Genomic DNA, 22,554 nt, shown 5'->3' with positions numbered 1-22,554 from the left:
TCCTTCAGCTGTTTTCTCCCCTTCTCTCCTTTAAGATACACCTGCAGAAGATGATCCGTCCCCGTGTGCCCCCCAGTCTGCCCACGGGCGGCAGTGTCAGAACGGCACCGAGTGCAAGGCGGGCTGGGAGGGACCCAAGCATGGCATTACCAACTTTGACAATTTTGCTTTTGCCATGCTCACGGTGTTTCAGTGCATCACCATGGAGGGCTGGACAGATGTGCTCTACTGGGTACGTATCCGAAAATGCCAGGCTGAGTCCTGCTCATGCTCACAGCTCTTTTGAAACTTGGGGCTTTAGCTTTCTTGCTTGTTCTCTAGAGTGAAGGCATGGTTGCTAGCATGGAGCTTGAATTAACTCAGCTTACTGCTCAGTAAAGTGGAGGGGTTCTCTGGTGCAATGAAATCAAATGTAAATGTTGACTTTCCATTGATGTTTTAATTTTGAATTATAGCAGATGGCTTATTTATTTGGAGGTTTGCAATGAACCTTGGTTGAGGAGAAAGTCATTGAAAGACGCTCTCTGCAGGAGTGAAACATCTTGTCCATCTCCAGATTACTGATGTAGAAGAATTTGTAACATATAGCCATGTGCTCTGCCCATGGCATTTGTGTCACAAAGGCACTGCATTGATCAGTTCATGGGTTCTATAAGAAAGGCCTCACAAATTCCAGCAGTATACTCCTGATTATAACTTTTGCCATAGTAGAATTTATTCTAATGATATTAACTCTGATACTGGTATCAATCATGCTCTTATGTTTAGTCAAGATATGATATTACCCATAATACAAATGGAGACTCATCTTGTCCTGTAGTCTAATTCTGGACATTTCCTCAGCTTTAATTTGTACCTTTTAATTCCTGATGTATTGGGAAATTCACTGCAATACAATTGTACTGCAGGAGTTAATATCAGGTTTAGCTTTCAGCAGTAAAAAATAGATAAATGTGTTTCTGGATGCAGCTCTGGCCATCAGCTTTTGCAGCAATATGTCATGACCTAGGGCTTTCGTTCATACACAGCACAGTCCTGTCTGTGTGAGACTGACCCAGACTCACACCAGCTTGTAAGTCTGGCATGTCATGACACACCTGGATCTCCAGATGGTAGGATGTGTTAAAATGCAGGATGCAGTTTGACATGAGAGGGCTCAGAGCACACAAAAGGATAATCTGGACTGAGGCAGCTTGCACTGTTAGTCAACAAGCTTCTCTCTTAGACATGAGCCCAAGGCTGCCTTCTACCCACAAGTGATTTAGAGTTTGCAAGATTCCCCTTTGAAGATTTAGCTTATCTGCCAAGAATGGTCTCTGTGTGGAACAGCTAGAAGTTGTCTCTTTATCTTCTTAAGCTTAGATTAGAATAGTGACTATAGCTTCCTTTTAATGCCTGAGATAAAGGGCAGAGATCAAACCACAAGGGGAGTCTGGGGCTTAGAAAAAAATTGCCATTACCAGAAAAGAGGGTATAAATTAATAAAATAATGAAGAGCAGAAATTAAAGTCAGAAGAGAAACTGGGCAAAATTGCTCCACAGTTCAACTATGGCTACATATAACATACCTGCCTTTTACCATATTTAGCTCCTATTTCTCTGTGATGTGTGTGATGGAGAGGATTTATTTACAGGGAAGTGGGAGAGAGTAAATGATATTACAAGAAGAAAGGAAAATATTTTTGGCCCTGTATACTATTCACAATTGTGAAACCTCTCCACACATTATCATCAGTTTCTCCAGAGACATGTGCTGTGAAAGACCCTTCCAATTCCCACCCTTTAGGGCCCATGTGTCATTTTTATGACTTGATATGAATCATGTTTAACTCATTATCAGTTATCTAATAACAGGAGCCAAAAGTTTATACTCCCTTCCAAGAGATTTTCTACCATGACTGCAGCAGACAGTCTGATTTTATGGTGTCCCTGCAGCAAACTGGGTTTTAGTTGTTGGCTTTTGTTTGGTATTCAGCCAGCTTCTTTTTTTTCACTGACTTTCTGAGATGTTCATTTTTCTTTTTCCTAATGGAGACAGAATGCTGAACTTAGACCTTAAATTACTACAGATGGATGGTCATTATTTTTAGGGGCATGCATATAGTGAGCCTTTTAGATGATGGTATTGTTAGAATGCTGGCTTTGGGAAGAGCAGAAATATTTATCATCAGTTCCCAGTTATTCCTAGACAAGATTATAAAAGATAAGAGTTAGCACTGCAGAAAAAAATATCAGTAATTGAGGAGGATTGAATTTATTTAATGAAGAAAAAAAAGTATCACCTATGTTTAAAGACCACAAAATACAAAATTTGAGTAAATACCTGAACATCTGAACTGGCAGACATTCTTGGTTAAGCTGCTGGAAACAATCCTAAGAATACAATTGTCCCATCTGACTTTTGCCCCTTTGTGCTATTTTGACAAAGCAGCCAGAGCTCAGCTCTGATCAGTGTTTGCCTTTTGGTGAGGGAGGTGCCTGAGGTGTTTCCTTCTGCAGAGGGGTCTGTGCCATGCTGGGGGCAGGTGCTGCTTGGGGCACCTACTGCAGGGCACACCTAGGAGAAACACTGCTGCTTTTATATTTATATGTGGAAACAGTCTCTAAACACTCACACTGCCATTTCATTCCATTTCCAACCATACTTATTGTGGTTTATCCAGTCAGATTTAGAGTCCATGAGAAGGGCATTCCAGCTTAATTTAGCCAGATCAAAAGGAAGAGTACTCTGGATAGTAAAGGATAGAAAAGATGCAATATTTCAGTTGCTGGAGGAAGAATTTCAGTGAGGTAGGATACAAATATCTACCTTAAACTTACTGTGAGCCACTGTTCCCTTACTGCAGTCTGACTCATACACAACTTTATTCCCTGGTCTTTGCCTTTTTGGCTGAGGAAGAGTGGACTTGTCATAGATAACCCGTTGAGAGCTGCATCTCCACAGGGTGCAGAGATAGGAGGCTATTCTCTTCTTAGCTCTGAAAAATCTCCTGAAACCACAGTGAGGTCACAAAAATCAAATTAAATTTTGCTTTATAAGGGAGTAAATCTGCACAGTTATTTAAATTAGAAATATAGAGTTTGTTGTCCATTTTAAACTGAAAGTAAAGATAGAAAGAGTGTAAGAAAATTTTGGCTGCAAATTGGACAATTTTGCAGGCAAAAATTTTAGGTGATGATTTTCAGAGGCCATTCATTATACTTAAAAATGTAAGCTAATGAGCTAATATTTAAAAGTGCTGAGATTTCAAAGCTCAAGCAGACTGTCAAGTTCTTAGCTCCTCTGCAATTCAGGGTAGATAACAAGGTTTGAATCTGGGGTCCTGCTGAGGTCAATGGCAAAATTCTCATTAATTTCTAAAGGTCAGGATGTCACTTTGTATTTTGCAAAATCTTGATCATGCTGTTGAGATTTCTCACATGCAGTCATAGTACAATGTGAGGACTTACCAAGGCCCTGATTAGGCATCTGTATCTGTTGTGATTAGTCTTCCAAGGACATATATGCAGATGTAGAGAGTTTTCTTTGCTCCCTTATTAAACCTGAAAATGTGTGCCTGACCTAAAACTCAGCAGAACAACAGATAAAGCTCTGAGCTGAATTACTTGGCTAGAAGTGTTGAAACAATGGAGCAATTCCCTTGCTTTGAGCTTTTCTAGAAGTGCTTCTCAATTATATTTTCTTATTTTATTAAAAATAACCAAAAACAACTCAACTTTTGACAGATTCCTAGATTTCTGCATTGCTCCCAGTGAGAATGGAGGGAGCTTAGCACATTTCAGCATGTTGCCCTGAAAAATATAGTAGTCATTTCATGAAAGCAATGTCTGTCCTGTGCCACAGTTTGCAAGGTTAAAGCTGCATGTTTGAAAGTTAGAAAGCTGTGTGACCTTCCACAAGCCCTAGACTCCTAATTCACTTAATAGCTCTTCAAATTTTAACTTCAGCTTACTGCTTCCTTCTTCATGCTTCCTTGTGCAGGTTTTCTACCTGTGCAGGGAAGCCTGTCTCCTCTCTCATGGAGTACTATTCCCCAGCCTGTGATCCACATCCTCACAAAAAGATAATCAGAGACAGGAGAGCAATAAACTTTTATTCCCTAGAAGGACTTGACATCACTAAGATCAATACACTTTCCAATCTCCTCTTTCTCTCTCTTAGCAGATAAGACTTGTGAGTAGATTGGTTTCTTTTGAAATGAGAAAGAAAAATGTTAGGGAAAACATGTTGACAGTGCTATCATGGGAGGTAGGATAATTACTTTAAAAGAGCCAAATTTTTAATGTGAAATAACTGTATTGGACAGGATGAAAATCTGTGCAAAACAGCTTTGTTGACTCTTCACTGAAGAATTGATCTTTGTGAAAGAGAGTGTTAAGTGTTTGTAGAAACACATCTCCTGTACGGCCTCAGTCTTACAAGTTTATTTTGTCCCATGCAGGCACCTTGGTCTCATGGGCACTCAGTCCACAGAGCCACTGAGCAGACAGGCACTCTTATGATATGTCCCATTATAACTTTTCTTATGCATTCTAGAAGGATCTGAGGTTATTATCTCAAAACTCTCCTTAGTGTGTGATCAGCCTGCATTAGCAACTTGCTTGGTGCAAGCACCAAGACCCATTTCTGAAGACCTATCTGTCTTGGAAACTTCCAGCAGCAGATGAAAATCCAGATGTTGCAAATTGAATCGTTTGGTATTTTGTAACCAGCCTCTGCTGCAGTCCATTATTTTGTATTGTCTTGTTGACTAAGAAGGAAAATTAATCTCTGAGCAGTTCATAACGTAGTGTTTAAATATTTGTAGGCATTGTGTGTTTTCCCTTAATCTTTTTCTAATCTGAGGAGATTCAGTTCTTTCAACCTTGCCTAATGGATCTTCTTTTTAATTATTTTTAATCAGTTTGTTACTCTCCTGCAGGGCAAGCTTTGTTTCTGAGTTAAACACAATTTGGCCAGTGCCCTGTCTCTAGAAAAGTTTTCATCTTTGTGTGAAATGTGCTCTCTGCAGCTGGAGACCTGTGACACTGCATGCAAATCTATCCACTGCAGCCTCAGTTTTACATGCCTGGTCTCTCCACTGCCCTGCATCTAAGCAATTGTACATATAAATGAAAACAAAGCACAGAGAAATTGCAAAACACAACCAGATTATGTTGTATTGGGCTGTTCACATTGCTGGGTAGTGGAGAACCTGGTCCTGAGTTGTTCTGCTTGCCCCTTACAGCTTGAATTCTAGGATTGAGTAATTCTGCTTCATCTGCTTGAAGATTATTAATAATGAGCAACCCTGAGCCTGCCATCAGTTTTGGAGTCTTGGCTCTGACCCATGTCATTTGGACAACACTTGAGAATACTTGGTGGAGTCTCTGAAAATAACATGCAGTGCCTCCAGGAGCAATTTACCTCAAGGCTCTAAGTGTAAACTTAGGAGTGTGGTATTATTATAGATGGACTAAGGCCAAGCCTGGATGACATCCAGGCCACTAACCTGTCCCTGGAAGAGATGTCCAAACTGGCACATAATAAGTTGACTCCCTCAGATATAAAAAAAATCCTTGTTAGTCTTCCCCAGCCCCTAGGCAAAAAAAATGAGTTAATAGTCTAAAGCAGTACAGAAGAGCCACCACAGTGCAGTGAGAGACAACTCGGTGAGACTCAATTAGTGTAAACCTTCAGGAGCATCACATCCCCAGGGACAGCAGAGAGAAGCACATATAGATGTACACACAGGCTGCCCTGGAACTTCCCTCCACCTCTCAGTCTTTGAGGTCATACTTTCAAGAGTCACTAAATCAGCTTGAAACAGGGGCTTACAGTCACCCTTACATTCCCATCATGAAATCAGAATGGAACAAATTGAACAACAGATGTAATTTACTTTGCTGACAGCATTGACAGATTCTGTGAGCTTTTCTCACCCCCCTCCTCCAGCCTGTTGCAGCCAATGAGGAAGACATGAGAAATTCAGAGATATTGCCACAAAGTGGAAGACATTAAATGCAGAGCTACAACCCCCAATTTTCGCCAGCTGTGTTTTTCCTTCTAACCCTTTATTCTTGCAGCACTTAAGCTTGAATTAGTAAGGCTTTCCACAAAAGAGAATGATCTGATTCTAAGAATATATCTGTCTACATGTTTCCATGGTGTTTATTCTCCATCCACCTCCGCCCCTCCAAGAAAATGCTGGGCTTTTATTGTTGTTGGGTTGAGGTTTTTTAATCATCTTTTTGGCAGGGGTTTGCATGAATGTGAAAAATTTACAGAGAATAAGCATGCAACTGTGAGCAGCCCATCACTGTGATTGCAGAGGTTATTTCATCTCCATCTGCTGAAACAGTAGTGGGTAAGGGGAGAGGGGCCATAGTTCAGAGCACTGAAGGGCCACAGCATCAATGCACTGAAAAAGCAGTTTACACATTTAATTTGCATAAATGCTGACCTCAGTCTGCTTTCCTTTTCCTTGTTAACAACTGTGCATGCAACTGTAATGGTTGCTGTACCACTGACTCCAAAGTGAGTAACAGCAGTGACTTACTCCTTGGCACCTGCCACAAAAACCTGCTGCTGAACATTTGTTCAGTACACTTGTTGTGTGAAACGAAATCTTTATGAGCCCTTCAGAACTCAACTTTGGACTTCTCAGCCCTCTTCCTCTATATAAAAAGAAACTCTCTATTAAAAATAAGCTCTTTTGGGTTGGTTATGGGAGGTGTTAATAAAGACCCTCTGCCCAGTGCTCCTGTGTAGGAAGGACCTTTTTAATAGCCCTGTCCTTCTGTTGCCCTTTCACTTTTCTTTCTTTTGTTCTTCTTTAGACTGTATCCTAATTGCTGCTGTCTAATCACCACAAAGACTGTTCTTGTCTTTAATCTGTTGTCCCAGAGCTTGAAAATTAAGAGCTAAACTACTGGGACATTTCTACACAATTTAGGATTTTGAGTGCCTCTGTTTGTGGGTGCACTTCTTGAGCCCTACCACCAGTTTTATCAAGAAATGATGATATTTTGAAAAATACATAATCAGATTTGTTAGCTGTGGACCCATATCTACTAGACAAATTCACAAATAACAGACTGGTTCATTACCTAGATCCTGGGAAAGAAAAAGACAAGGAAATAGGCCCAAGGTCAGGACACAAGTCATGGGTATAGAACCATTTATTAAATTATTGTGTATTTTGAGTTTAACTTTTTTAACCTCTTGCTTTTAAGACAAAGGGCAATACAATTAACTCTTCACCAGTGTTACTGTGAATATCAAGTCCTTCCTGCCTGCAAAGAGAATTAGTCCATTAATATTGGCTTTATTCATTGGTTTCAGAGGGATTTCTGCCTGGGCAGGATATGAGGCCTCAGTATGATGAGTGGTCATAAGGGTATCGTTTATCTGCACCCATGGCCCACTGTAGAACTGTCTCCTTGTAACTCCAACCCTCTGAACTGCACCCAAACTGGAGACCTAAAAACAATATTGAGCACATCTTCCAAAATACACAGAGACCACAAGTGTAAAATGAAGGGTTTAGAAGTCAATCAGAGGTATCAGTCTCCCTCTGGGAAGGGCTTGTGGGTTTTGGTGGATGAGAGGCTGGACATAACCCAGCAATGTGCCCACAGCCATGCCCTGGGCTGCATCCAAGGCACTGTGGGCAGCAGGGGAGGGAGGGGATTCTGCCCCTCTGCTCACTCTTGTGCTGCATCCAGCCCTGGGGCCCAGCACAGGCAGGACATGGAGCTGTTGGGCTGAGTGCAGAGCAGGGCCAGGAAGATGATCAGAGGGCTGGAGGAGCTCTCCTGAGAGGAAAGTCTGTGATTCTGTGGAAGGCTGAGAGAGCTGGGGTTGTTCAGTCTGGAGAACAGAAGGAGAGCTCCAGGGAGACCTCCCAGTACCTAGAGGGGACCTGCAAGGGAGCTGGAGGGGCTCTCTTACAAGGGCATGTAGTGATGGGACAGAGGATGATGAATTAAAATGGAAAGTGGACAGATTTAAATCAGACATTAGGAAGAAAATGTTTACAGTGAGGGTGGGAAAACTCTGGCACAGTTTGCCCAGAGAGGTGATGGACTCCCCACCCCTGGGAACATTAAAGGTCCAGTTGGCAAGGGCTGTGAGCAGCCTCATCTGGCGGGAGTTGTCTCTTTTCATTGCAGGGGTTGGACTAGATGGCCTTTAAGGGTCCTTTCAAACCCAAACTGTTCTATGAATATTCACCACAGAGCATTGACTCTATTGACTTTTAAAGCACATCTAGAAGGAGTCAGTCAGGTTGTTGCATTGATCTTGCCTACGTGGTGTTGCTTATAAGACTCATAAGAAAAGGAGAAGGGGCAGTTTTGTGTCAGTAATGCAGCTGGAGCTCATTCAGGCTCTTTGATAATAATTTCCTCAGCAAACCTCTAGAGCTTTTACAGTATCCCTGACTGCCTCTCAGACAAAGGTTTATTATCTGTGTGCTAGGAGTTCTAGATATTGTACATTTTATTGAGAATTTTGGATCTGATTTCACGATTGGAAACTGGATTAATTATCTAAAATGTAGAATTTTCCTAGGATTCCTAAATTGTGAATTGAATATGGAAGAACTTGGGATAAACTGATCAAGTGCAAAAAAAATTGACAGTCTTGTCTTCACTTTTTAAAGAAGGTAGTGATTATCTACATCTTACAGTGCTGTTTTTCATAGTTTTTATTTTTAAGGACTTAATTGACTATGGAAATCAATGAATAGTGTGTACTTTTATATTCCTGTGCATGCAGCAATCAGTACTGTTCTGATGTAGCCGTGGAAGAAATTGCTATCAGTCTGCACTGAGACAAATAGAAGCATTTATAAAACAGCAATAGTTACACAGGCAGAGTATCCTTTCTGGATAATCAGCCATGCAAATGTAAACACAAAATAAGCAGAGATAAGAAGGGATAGCCCAGAATTCTAAGATGAAGTTAAATTTTTATATTTGGAAACGCACCACCATAGGGGATATTTTTATGCTTGAATTGAGCACTTTATTCTTTTGGAGTGAATTTCCAAAGACTTTAAAGGGCAAAAAGGTTTTTACATAACTGAGTAGCAGTAAGAGATGGAACTGCTGCAGTGGCTGTAATGAAAGAACTGTGGCTAAATAGCCTTTGGGCTCTTTAATGACTTTTCCAAAGCCCAACCTTTTCCTTTTAAATGGAAAAAAAAGTTGTACACACTTATGTGGGAATAGGGCAACTCACATAAATCTCTGTGACTTTTATCTCTGGAGCTCTGAATTAAAATCCTGATTAAGTCACACAAGACCAAACAATTTTTGGAGGTCACTCCATGGCATTTCTGCAAATTGCAAATTCACTCAACAAGCACCCATGTAATCAGTCAGATGAGAAAAAGGAGAGCATTCTTGGCCCCTCTGCTTTGGCAGAACACTGCAGGTGGCTCAAAAGGCATGAACCTCCTCTAAGCAGATCCACTCTTCAGGAACCATGAAGAGCAGAGTATTAAGCAGGCCAGTATAATATTATTATTGATGTCAGCTGCTGAGTACAGGAGAGTTGGGGAAAATGATCTGTCAGCCATCTGTAACCAGCAGGATGGATCAAGAGCAAGGGCTTGGCATAGCAGACTGCAGGATGTTTTTGTGGGAAGTCCTGAAGAGCTGCTCAGTCTGGGCCTCACATCTTCAAGAGCCCAGCCTGGCTCTGTGTCTGGCCTGCTCTTTCCCCACTGGTCTGTGTGGCCCAGACAGCTTCAGAGCACACAGGGTGACCTGAGCCACCACTGAGAAAAGCCATCTAACTTCTGAGGGAACAGTTTCAGGGAATTTTTTTACATCCTCAAAGTGCAGCTGTTTCAGCATGCTCTAGAATGTGAGTTGCTTTATCACTTTGCAGTAATTGAATTTCAATATTTCACTTTTGGTTAACATGTTCCATGTTAAACTGAATTGAGATACATTCCTTTTTTTTTTTCTCTCTCTTTTACATATAAGCCTGGAGAAAGCAAGTGAAGTGGCAAAGCAAGAGTTTTATTGGAGCTTAGAATTTTTCTTTGATGTAAGGATTTCTTGTTTTTAGTGGGAGTTCAGAATCCCTGTATTTTCAAACATTCTGCAGAGATATGTAGCACCCTCCAGTTTTCACAGAAAAACAGAGAAGTCCCTCAAGAAAGCACAAAATTACAGGTGGGATGGGAGGATGTGTAAATGGTAGCTTCCTGATAATTTTTGTTTCCCCTCTCCTAGCTGACTAGAGGAATTTCCCAGAGGTAGTTGTATTAACAAAATTTAATATGCTGAGATTTTGTCAGCAAATCCACTCTTCAGATATCTGATTTGCCATGATGATGCATGTCCCTTTGGAGCACTACTGGTTGCTAATAAAAGTTGCAACTTTGTGAAAACAAAGGCCAGTAACACTGCTGGGATTTTTAAAGGGAAGGGAGAGCCTTATGGGTTTTTTTCCCCTCTGTTTTGAAAAGTGTGAAGTTAAATGGCCTCTGCTACCTGTTGAAGTTGTATAGTAAACTTGGGTGAAGGGCATTTGAAACCACAGATTTAACTAGGACACTGCTAAACACATTCAGCATTTCCCCTCTAGTGCTGAACAGGGTGCTGATTTTAGGTTGGTGCTTGGACTTGATCTTCAGAGGTCTTTTCCAGCCTTAATGGTTCTGTGATTACCCCCTTCTCCAGCAAGCACAAACTGCTGTGCTGGAGAAGTATGGGATCAGGAAGCATTTTCAACAGAAATAACTTGCAGTGGAAAACAACTCAGCTGCAGCATTGTGTGCCACAGACATTTTGACCTGCTGGTATTTGAATGCAAGCTGTAATTCTCTTCCTTACCATCAGACAGAGACCTTGTTTTTTTTATAATGGCTGGGTCTGGTAAAAAACATCAGACTGTTAAAAACAATGTGCACCCAAGCTGAAAACAGATGAAATATTAATGTGGAAGTTTACTAACAAGTAAAATAATGTTGTGGATTTCAGTGCTTATATACTGAGAGCTAAAAAACACAGTGGAAAGACTCAGTGACAACATACTGTCAGTATCAGTCATCTGGGACTAGATAGATGAAAGTTTGACCCTTTTCTATGTTTCTCTGACTTTATACAATCTTTCTTAGCTGATAAAAATGTGCATATCCTTGAAAAGGGGCCTGTATTTAATGAGGGAGGAAAATGTCCTGCTATAAAAAATAAGTGTGGCAAATTCATGGTAGCAATGCACTTCCCTCAAACTGCATGGAACCAAAGCAAACATGGTTTGCTCCATGTGACAGCAAAATGGCATTCCTGTATAACTTTAGAGAAGCTCATGTGAGCTATTTGACATGTTTTTCACTTTGCCATCAAGCAGTGACCTGGTTCTGAGGCAGAGCTGATCTCATCTCCTACCTTGCTCTTGAGCAGGTGGCAGCAACCTGGTAGGACCCTTCTGTGGGACTCCTGCCTTTGCCAAGTGTCCCCAGGAAGCTCAGGCCAGTCAAGGTGGATCTCCTGCAGGAGGCTGTCCTCTCATGGTTCCAGAGATTTAGCCCCAGCACTGCTTCCATTTGCCTTCTGTGCAGGACTGTGTGGGGAATCTTGGTCACTTCTGGAGACTGCACCCTCTTGCCAGGGAGCTTAGGCAGTGTAGCAATGAAATATAGCTACACCGAAAGCTTTTAATTAATAAACCACAAGTGATGGTTCATCTGGGTCAGGGCAGGTGTACTTGGCTGAGGACATTTATAGCAGGTTCAACATCTTTGAAGACCTTCAGTCTTTGTTAGGAGAGGTAAAGAAGCAAACTCTGCAGATTCCCCATTCTCAGATCTGTCTGCCATCTCCCCCTTCTCTCTTCTGGAATCATCTTCCATAGCTGCAGTTTCTTTGATTCTTTCTCAAGGGTTCTCTGTTGCAAATTAATCTTGATGTTTCTGTTGTCCTCATCGAGGCAGTCCTTTCTCAGTTAATGGCTCCATTTAGCTCCTGCAGAGAATTCTGTACAAATTGCCAATGATTCTGCCTCAGAGTGAATTTTAATTTGCTCTTTCCATCTCTACAGAGTATACAGAACGATTGGAGAACCAAGCCAAACATTGGAATCCTCTTACTTTTCTACTGTCCTACTATTTCTCCAACATGTGATGAATCTTACCTAAATTATTCATCTTTATCCCACAGTGGCTCTATAACAGAATAACCTGTCTGGAGTATTCTCTGCCCTGGTTCATGATCCCTGTGCCCTTGTCTTCACCCAGCTCTGTCTTGCCTTTCTCATGAAGACATTGAAAAAAGTTATGGGTACTTATATGTACCTAGAGAATGCACATACAGAATTTGTGAAATTCCATAGTTGAGGTAACACAGTAAGTAGAGCCATATGAGCTTGGAGAAGACAACTGAGCTTAAAATTTCCTTTTTCCTTCAGTACTTCAAAATAAAAGAAACATGATTTTAAAAACAGGACCAGCTGATCAGGTGCTGCTTGTTCCTTTGACTGTCATCTATTCAAACTGAAGCTGGGTTGAACTCTCTGGTGTCTTCTTTGCATCAATCTGATAGCACCAGCTACAAAATGTGAATTTAGGAACGGTTTTAAGGAGTGACTGTGGCTTGGAGTCCTTCTAAGATTATTAGGATGTTGATGCTTAGCGAAAAATTCTACCTAGACCAAGAGCAAAGACATCTGGAAGCCTTTGCCTGTGTTTCAAACTATTGTTCCTAAGTCATTAAAAGTCAGTCTAGTTTATTTTAGTTTTTACATTTTTGCTTATTACAAATTTAGGACTTTTTGTCATTTTTTTACCCCCATCTCTCTCTCTTGAGTCAGCTCTGAGACTTTAATTTTCCACTCCTTTTCCCCTGTCCTAAAGACTCAGAATGCCTGAAAGACTATTCCAGGTCAACAAGATGATAATACTTTTAATGATGCACTCAAATTTATAGATGGAAATGCTTAAATGTTTTTTATCATTTTTTAGTCACTATGTTATTAAGCTTCAATTTTTTTCCTGAGGAATTTCTGAAGATTAACTCCTAATCATACATTCCTCCCCGTTCTGTGCCCCAGCCTATTCAAGGAAAGCACTTATTCATATCAGCTCTTTTCCACTGGTAACAATAATATTGACCATTGGCCTCAGTGGAATTATTCATTTATGTGCCTTGAATTATACAAACACATGAGTGCTGGATGAAAAACCAACCAAGCAAAGACAATTAATTAGATTTTACATAAGGGAGGATCTGCAAGGTAGAATCTGCATGCTTATGTAATAATGCACTAAATCCACCTTTTAGGATATGTGCTGGGTAATAGGAAATATGATCCTTTCCTTGCTCCTTCTCTGAATGGTGAAGTCAGATGAATGTATGTTGTGTCTATAGACTTACTTACTATGTATGTGGAGAACAACCAGGAATTTATCAAGTAAAAGTATGACTTTTTTAATGTCTTTATTGACATGATACACATGAGCAACCTCACACCATTCAGGCTCCAAATAAACCAGCAGATTCAGGAGATGCAGGATTTCAGTGCTAAAGAAACAATCTCTGGTTTTCCCCACAGGTTGGACAAAGTTTGCTTACTGAGCCTATCATACACAGAAAGTCAATTTTAGTACTGTGTCTCTTGTAACTCAATCTTTAATTCTGTGTCACCTCATTGACATATTTCTGGGGCTTCTTTTAAGCATTTACAGATTTGTAAAATTAGAAATTGAGAATAGTAATAAGCAATTTCCTTGTTAAAAGCAGCAAGGTTTACAATATATTAAAAATTGCATAGTTAATATAATTATCACAACTATTACATAAAATCCCATTATAAGAAGTATAGAGTTTAGAAATCAGATAAAAACATAATGTACAGGATTCATTACCAGAGCTAAAAGCACTAAATTTCTGCATATTTGAGGGTTGACTTATTTGTGTCACAGTCTCAATAGTCACAATCCTATTACCCACTGCAAGTTAAGACCAAATAAGATAATTCTCAGATGTCTCAGATCTGTAAGCAGAAATTAAGAGAAAGACAGGAGTCAAACCTTCTTGTCACATGTCCTCTGATAATTCCCAAGAGCTTTCAAGGTAAAGACTCAAAGTACTGCAGAGCCAAGAGTTATTAAGCCCAAATTGGGTCTGCAGTTGAGAAGTTAACCAGAAGATATTGTTTTGTTGAGGAAAATATTTTTTTCTTCTTTGCAGAGCAGCCTCAAAAATCCGGTGGTCACCAGTTATGGTTGTTAGTTAGATGTTGTTAGGAGCTGCCAGCAATATAATTTTTCTCATTTAGGATGAATATTTTCTTCTTCATCTGTTTCTGCTGATGAAATATGTCTAGCATGAGGAAAGGTAGATGTTTCAAAGTTTTGGTTCTTCACTGGACAGATGTATGCAGGCACTTTGTAGGAAATTCACCCTACCTTAATTATTTCTGAAGGATCACCTGGATTTATGGCATCTTTTTTGTTCCCTGACTGTATGAGTGTAAATTTTAAAAGAGGAGGTGGAAAAGGAAAATTTATGTTTGAAGCAAAACCTCCTTGATCAATGATAAATATCCCACTCATCAATACCTGCATGGCCCTTTATGCATCCCCTGAGCTCTGCCTGCCAGTAGCCTACCATGAGATCTTTGATCTGAGCTGAGAAAATGACTTCTACACATCCCAAAAGTAAGAAAGGTGCTTAAGCCCTGCTCCTGAAAAAGATGATTTTCAAAACAAAGTCTTCAAGCTGAAGGATAGATTTAGTGACAGTTATTTGTTATTTCTGCTGTCTTCCACTCCCAATAATCTCCAATTTTAGATTGCCACAAGAAACACTTGGTTTCAGCTAGAGATCTTCCTACTGGCCATAGCCATTAGTTTTGGCTAGGTTGTTTTCTGAAGCAGTAAATTCCACAGATGGGTTACAGAAAATAGCATTTCTATGCAAAATTTCCAAATTTGCTGCCCTTTAATTTTATTAAATATGCTGCTCCTCTCAATTAATGTTATTCTGTGAAAGGTTATACACTTCCTTATAGAATACTACACTTCATTATAGAATACTTGTAGTACTAGCATTTTAAAAAGTGTTATCACACCATTCTATAGTCATTAGAAATCAATTAACAATTTATTTGAGGAACAGAAGCCTAGCCCAGGTGCCCTAACTTACTTTCCATTAAGCTGCAGCTCTCCAGCACTGTGCACTAAACAAGGCAGATTTCATTTTTTATTCAACTTGCTGCTTTCCATTGACTGATTTGCAGCTGCCCTTTTCTGATGGATTAAACTTTTCCTGTGACCCTCTGTTGTTTTTGAAAGACATTCACCACAAAGTGTCAGGGTGTGAGTGTGTGACATATAAAGTCAGCAGAATTTAGTGAATTGTGCCTACCCCTCCCATTAAGTGACTGAAAGCCTGTGCTTGGTGATGCTCAACCACTGTGGTAATAGGTTTTATTATATTGTCTTTGAACTGTGGTGCCTGTGTAAGGAATGAGACACTTGCAAATGTGCCAGACTATTATCCCTGGGAAAGAAAAAAAAATGACCAAACAACTAATGCATGAATGTCTCCTGTGGCATTGCCAATGTGATCTCACCTGTGTCTTCTGAAGAACCAGAAGACAGAGGCACAAAGGTCTGTTAAGAAAGACTTTTATTCCTTGGCCCTTACTGAAACTGCTGATAGTAATTGAGATCAGCAGAATATAGAACTAAAACCCCTGGTGTTATTTCTAGGTGATTACCTGTACCATTGAGAGAAAAGCCTCTGCCGAAACGCTACAGGCATGAGAGCAGTTAAGGGTGCTTGGCAAAGATGGAGCTCTTCCAGCAGACCTTGGGTATGCTGAAATGACCTCTTTTTGTCATGAAACTGAGTGGTTTCTTTGACAGTACCCAGTGAAGCAGGGTAGTTTCCCACTTTGCAGATTGGAAAGCTGAGGCATAATGAGCCAAATGATCTCCCCACAGTGCCAGAGAGACTATGTAGGAAATAATAATGAGAAGGAATCCTTTTCTCCAAGCTCTCTGAGAGATGATGCATGAATGCTCTGAAATGTGCCAGCTTCCTTGCTGTTGAGAGTAGTGACATGTAAGTGTTGAGATGTGAGCTGTGAGAGGTTGGGCAGCTTGACTCAGAAAGCAGAATTATTTCCATAAATGACAATCTGCAGCTTCCCACTCATTCTGAGCTTCCAGCTGATGTAACTATTGTTCCACACATGCTGAAGTTGGCATCAGGTTGCAATCACCTGGACTGAAAGTTGTAATTTGGACCTCAACTGGTTGATATTTTAGTCTTTGTTTAGAACTGTGAATTTAGAAGATGATCTACCTTTTCTGTTGGGATTCCTAGGGTTTGTAGTAAACACTCAGGGAGAAGTGTTGCACTCAGGCACCAAAAAACTGAGCTGTGTACCAGGAGCTGCTCATCCTGGAGAGGTAACCTATAACTGAGTTGGTTCCTGTTTTCTGGGGGTAGCAGTACAAAATGTATTTTGCAGACTTCATTTTCTGCACTCAGGAGGGTGCAGAAGGCAACACCCCTGGCCTTGCTTTACTGCTTTGAGTAAGTCTACTCCTTTTCCCCCCAGCTTTCACCAAACAACCTATTTCTCTGCATTTCTCCTGCAGCTGTTTTTCAGGAGCTCACAGAGTACTGTTTCCTTATTGCAAGGAGGTTTTAACATAATTTAACAATCACTTAACATATGTTCATGTAACATACACTCCTGTCACCTGTGGGTCGGTCCCACAGGAATAATCTCATGTGCTACTAAAGAAAAAAAGACAGAGCACCAAACACAGAGAAGTCCAGCAACAGAGACAGACTCAGCTGTCTGCCAAATACTGGCAGTTTCTCTATGCTTGAGAAGCTCTTGCTGTCTCTGCCCCTCAGCTTCTCTGTTATGTATATAAATGTGCAATAAAAAGGAGATAAAAAGCTGACCTCTGAAATTTTCAGTCTGAGAAGTCCCAAATGCTCTGCTGTACCAGAATGCAGGTCTGCTTTACAGGACTAATTTGTGCTGATGCTAGCTGGTACAATTGTTATGCAATTGTGCAGGCATTGGGAATAACAGAGTACACTATATTCTAGTTAGATACTTTACCAGGACATGGTGGAAGTTCTTGCCATCTGGAAATTTCTTCATGGCGGGGAAGGTTTGTTCTTCTTCTGACATGAATATGACCTCTGCACCTGGCACTCTGGCTTTTGCTCTACAATTCCCTTGTACCACAGCTTTGAGAAGTTCTACTTTTCCAGCTGACAAAAAATCCCAAACTGATGATAGATAAATGCCATGCAGCTCAGGCTGTTTTATCACCATCTATCATAATTAGAGGGATGTCAATTCATCATTGTGCCCACAGAGGTAAATTCTTATGGTAGTTTTTCAATGTCATCCATACTCATTGTTTGTGCAGATTGCTTTAAATAGATATTGGTGTTCTTTGTAGGAGAGAGAGGGTGTTAAATCTCATTTCTTTACTTAATTCCAACTTGGGCATTTATGTTTTGCCTTCCTGGTTTCCCAGCTGGGATCTCAGGTGAGCTTTTGCTTCCATCTTTATACTTGAAGATGTTTTATTCTCATTAAAGCCCTGATATGCAGCAGACACCAGGGGTGCCACTTTTTGGTCACATGGGATGAAATGTGGCTTGCAAGCACAAATAGTAATTAGTAAGATTTATAAACTAACTGAAAAATCCTGCAAAACTATAAAAAAGGGAGGAGTTTATTATGCCTAGGGAATGTTAACATCTCAGGTACTCTTCTGCCCACCAAATGTATTTATCCTGTGAGGAAGGAGCTGATGAACTGTTTACACAGAGGCAGATTTTAAGCTTATTTGTTAGTGAGTCTACTTTAAATCAGTGGCAGCTGAAGGAGCTGAGATGGAGTTCTGGATCAGTCCATTGACTGAGGACTATTGCCAGACAAGAACTTTAGTGACTCTACTTTGGAAGAACTGATTATTGTCCTATTGTCCTATTGAAGGTCTGAAATCCCTTTCCTGACTTGTTATGAATCTTGAGGTCCATGTATGGAAGGATATTTCTCCTGTGATTCCAACAGATGTTTAGGTTGCAAAGGAAAGAGCATTTTCCTGGAAAGAAAAGACAAAATTTTCAAAAGAGTGGAAAACAAAGGAATGTAGATTTCTTTATGCCTTTAGGTACTTAAAATTCTGCAATTTATGTTCATAAATCAATTTAGTGCTCCTGAAAATGTTAACCACCATCTGTTGCTTTAATGATGCTATTTCTGGATTCAAAGATAATTGTTTATGAAGAGTAAAGAAGGGACTCTGGTATTTTTGATACTATTATGAAAGTGAGATTCTATTAAGGTATCCAGCAACTTTCCAAAATTTTGAACTTTGAAGGAGACTTCAAGATGAAATAGCGTTTATGTACAAGATGCTTTTAGAATATGTACAAGATCTTATTGTGGGCTAGAACTGGACCTCATATAATACAGGTTCTGGTGCTAAGATAAGTCCCCCTCCTTCATGTGAAGATGCTTAAAGTAGTGTGAAATCCATGTCATTCAGTTTACACTCTGAAATTCTCCTAGTATTCAGTTGTGTAGGAATTGTGTTTAGATAAGTGAATCATCCTTCAAGCCAAGAGAATGAAGCTTGTGAGGAAGCTTTAGGAAACACTTGGCCAGGTCAGAACATGATGGGTCTTGAAAAGACCTTCCTTGAAAGAACAAAGCTACTGCCCTCACTATGGTAAACTGTGAAGATTTACACAGAAAGATCAGTATTTGCCCAGTTCCCACCTGCTCCTCTCTGAGGTACCTGTGCTACACATGGGAAGTAAATGTGATCTGACAGTACACTGTGGCAATGCCTACCAAAAACTAGAAGTATTTTCCCTGGCAGCAGAGGGACATATATGTGAGAAGCCAAGTTTAGAATTCATGGGGTGGACCCTTTGAGGTGTTTTAAGTAAATTCCAAAAAGTAAGTCCACAATTTTGAGCATCCAAGGAAATGCCAGTAGGGCACATTGTTATATCTTAGGCTGTATTAGTCACTGATTAATAATAGATCAATGAGGAAATAGATGAAAAAAACAATCAAAGGAGTGGTCACATCAGAAAGAACAAAGAGAAACACATGGTATGATTATGTGTAAACCAACCACAGGCTCTATTTACAGACCTTTCCATCTGCTCCTTTGCCTAATCATTTCTGCTTTCCCTCTCTGTCTTCTAACTTTCCTTCATCTTTCCAGATGCAGGACGCTATGGGCTATGAGTTACCATGGGTGTATTTTGTCAGTCTGGTCATCTTTGGATCCTTTTTCGTTCTAAATCTGGTTCTTGGTGTGTTGAGCGGGTAAGCTGACAGTTTTGGTGTCCTTTTTCCAATGCTACAGGGCAAGACTCCATAATAAGGGTTCTTCCCTGTCACCAGGATACTTTCAGAGGGATTAAAAATCTGAATCCAAGGAAGCTTCACATCAGCTCTGAAATACTTTGACAAAATGTCCAATTATTGCAAATAACAATACAGGTAACAAAAGCGGTGTTATTCCCTGACAGAAAAATTCAACCTCAGGGCCTTCAAAATTATTTATGTCAACCTGTCATAAATTTCCAGAAAACTGGCTATTGAAGAACCTTACTGCTGGTGACTTGGGATCTCTTTGGCTGGAGCCTTGCAGTGCTCAGAATCTGAGCTTGTCTCACTAATTATCATTCCACTCTTCCAGGTCAATGATGCCATAGGAAGGGACTGGCCCTGGATCTATTTTGTTACACTAATCATCATAGGGTCATTTTTTGTACTTAACTTGGTTCTCGGTGTACTTAGCGGGTAAGCAGTACCAGGAAAATGTTTTATTATTGTTTATTTTTTAAAAATTTGTGTTTCTATTCCTACTCTCTGGTTACCAAAACAACGGTCAGTGGTGGGTTGATCTCAAGAACCTCAAGGCCTAGGCTATTGCTGTGCCAATAGCAAAATACAGCATTCCTAGTACCACAGAAGGAGTCTTTTGACTAAATCAAAAGAATATAAGACAATTTTTGTCTGTAACACATTCCTCTACCTGTACACTGTGGGAAGAGGACAGCGCTGTGCTCTCCTGTGGGCAAAGCAACCCACACACCATAGAAGGGGATTATAGTAGAATTTCTGGAAGAGTCAGTAGGACTGAAGGAGGAATGAGAGCATGAGACAAATCCGTTTACATCTGCAGGGATGAAATTCCTGCCAAATTATGTCTTCTCACAGGAGAAATTTTCACATTGTTTAGAACATCTGAAGCACAGCCTACCAGGAGACTATTTTCCCTGGAGAGAGTCTTGGGCACGTTTCTCCTTCAGTAAGCCCATCTTCTCTATTGTGCAGATTGCAAACTTGGCATGATGCAGGGAGAAAAGATCATTTTCCTCTGACCTTTTCCAAGGATGAACAGAGAAGCAGGAGAAGTCCTTTTAGTGTTTAAGCATTTTTAAGACATCCAGACACTTAGCTGTATTTCAGTTCTGCAGTACAACCCTTGCTGCAAAGCATCATTTTAGTAGCTTTGATTAAAAACAATGGGTATTGTCCCCAGTAGTCAAAAATTTTACTGCCCCTGGGGAGACACATAATTTAAGGAATCAAGCCAGCAAACATTCCTTGCAAGATTTAAAAAAAAAATCTTCTAGGATTAGGCTTCTAGTTCCATATTTGGGCATGACTGGGGGCTACAGGCATTCTGTGTACATGGATAAATATGGTATGAGGACTTTTATGCATCCTCTTTTTGTTTCTACCACCCTGCCCCCTCTGATGAGCTCTAAATGAGTTTCATTAGGGCCTGTGCCTGCTGCCTGAGCAGGCAGCCCTGAAGTCCCTTGTCTTTTGATCAAAAGACAGGGAAAATGATCTCTGAGCAGGAGAGAGGACTTGATGCCTCATAGAAATAATGTCCTCGGTACTTGGGCCAACAAGATAGGAAGGGCAGCAGTGGGACTGGGGAAAAAGATCCACCTTTGGCCATCTGGCAAAGACACAGGTAATAGAAAGTCTGCAGGAGGTATTATTTCTATCTTCATGACTCCATTGAAGGAGACTAGCCACTGTGACAGCTGCTGCAAGGAGAAGGGATTCCACACCATAATGGAAGTGTGGAGAAAACTCTCAGTAATGAAGTGTTGGGCAATAATCTGTGTTTGCATATTTGGAGAGTGATGCCCTGGTACAGTGTTGAAACACAAACTCCTCATTCCTCCAGGTGGATACTCTGCCCAGCAGGTAAGGATGTCAGCACTGGTGGGGGATGATGATCAGCTGACAGGGAAAGGGATCTGTTCCATCAGAGGTGCACTCAAGGACCCTATAGAAATGTTGTTAAAGATTATATGGTATCTGATTGGATAAAAAGTGCCTGTGAGCCCAGCCATGGGGAGTGCACAGTATCGAAGCACTGCTGATTCAATTTACCTGCACTTGGATTTTTACCTGTGCATAATTAATAGTTTAGTTTCCTCTCTCTTTTATTATCAACTCAAAAAAAGTGTTTTGAGGCCTAAATGTTCCACCCCCGCCTAAACCACCACAGTTAGTGGTAGGAGATGGAAACAGTCTGTAGAGGGAACTGAAAATCAAAGATGAAGTTCACCTTGTTTAAGCTGTGAGTCACTCTTTCTGGCTGTCTTCACAGTGTTATGACAGCTGCACTGTTTCTGCAAAAATGTCCCCAACTGGAGAAAAGTAAAAAGAAACTTGAGAATTTGCATCCATGAAAAAACACAGAAATTATGGGAGAAATGTTCCAAATTTTCTTTGGTCTGTATAAGCAGTTCTTAAACAATTAACTTTCTAAAGCAGTTCTAAATTCTGCTGAGTTACAAAGTGTCTTCACTTTGCAGATTCAGCTTTTTCTCTCGGAGACTTGCTATTGCTATTAGTCTGATCCATGCTGATGATCCACCTGTCTGTTCCAGATACAAAGCAGCATTCCTGGTTATCTCTGAATATCCATTCTGGGCATCTCTGATTTTTTCCCCCATTTATCTATTTCAGGAGCTTCAGCAGGCATGTTGTGTAGGTAGGCTTCACAAATGATAGATTAGCTTGGGGGGAGGAGGGTAATCACTTCTGAATACATAAGTGTAATTAATTGTACTCACAAAGACACCTTGATTGCACCTGCAAAATGAAATGCTGAATTTTGCTCTGCTGAAAGAGCTCTTTTGTAATTTGTTTTTCCTCAGGTATATCATCCATTCATGGTCCTGGTGAATTTACTAATCACATACTAGCCTAAATAGCATGTCAGAGTATTTATATGTGGAGCTGTAATCTCCTCCTGACTTGGCTGAGCACAATACAAAATTCATGTACTCCTAAGGAATATTCAGTCAGCAGATCACACAGCAGACCTCCTCAAGCCCAAGCAAAACAATTCCACATCCTTGCTCTGAGCAGTGATAAGAAGTCACTTGAGATCAGAGATGTTCACATCTGTGTTATCTGTTACAGTTAATTAATTAGGAAAAAAAAATGGCAGAGGAGGTTCAACCTTCAGACAAGTACACCCAAGAATATAGAGTCCCATTTCCTTTCTA

At 40.4% G+C, this 22,554-nt stretch overlaps 1 protein-coding gene across 2 annotated transcripts in view; it reads left to right on the top strand.

The window, feature by feature from the left end:
- The window catches only part of CACNA1C (calcium voltage-gated channel subunit alpha1 C), a 454,710-nt gene that overhangs the window by 289,980 nt on the left and 142,176 nt on the right, over positions 1-22,554 (top strand). Inside the window, exons 7-8 of one of the 2 annotated variants that reach the window (XM_058806025.1) lie at positions 36-232; positions 19,707-19,810. In XM_058806025.1, coding sequence (XP_058662008.1) covers positions 36-232; positions 19,707-19,810 — 301 coding nt within the window. Of the gene's footprint in view, positions 1-35; positions 233-19,226; positions 19,331-19,706; positions 19,811-22,554 lie in introns of both variants that reach the window. The other variant, XM_058806026.1, reaches the window with a different exon arrangement.

Source organism: Ammospiza caudacuta, chromosome 5 (genome assembly GCF_027887145.1).
Source record: "Ammospiza caudacuta isolate bAmmCau1 chromosome 5, bAmmCau1.pri, whole genome shotgun sequence".
NCBI lineage: Eukaryota > Metazoa > Chordata > Aves > Passeriformes > Passerellidae > Ammospiza > Ammospiza caudacuta.
This window is presented reverse-complemented; position numbering and strand designations above follow the sequence as displayed.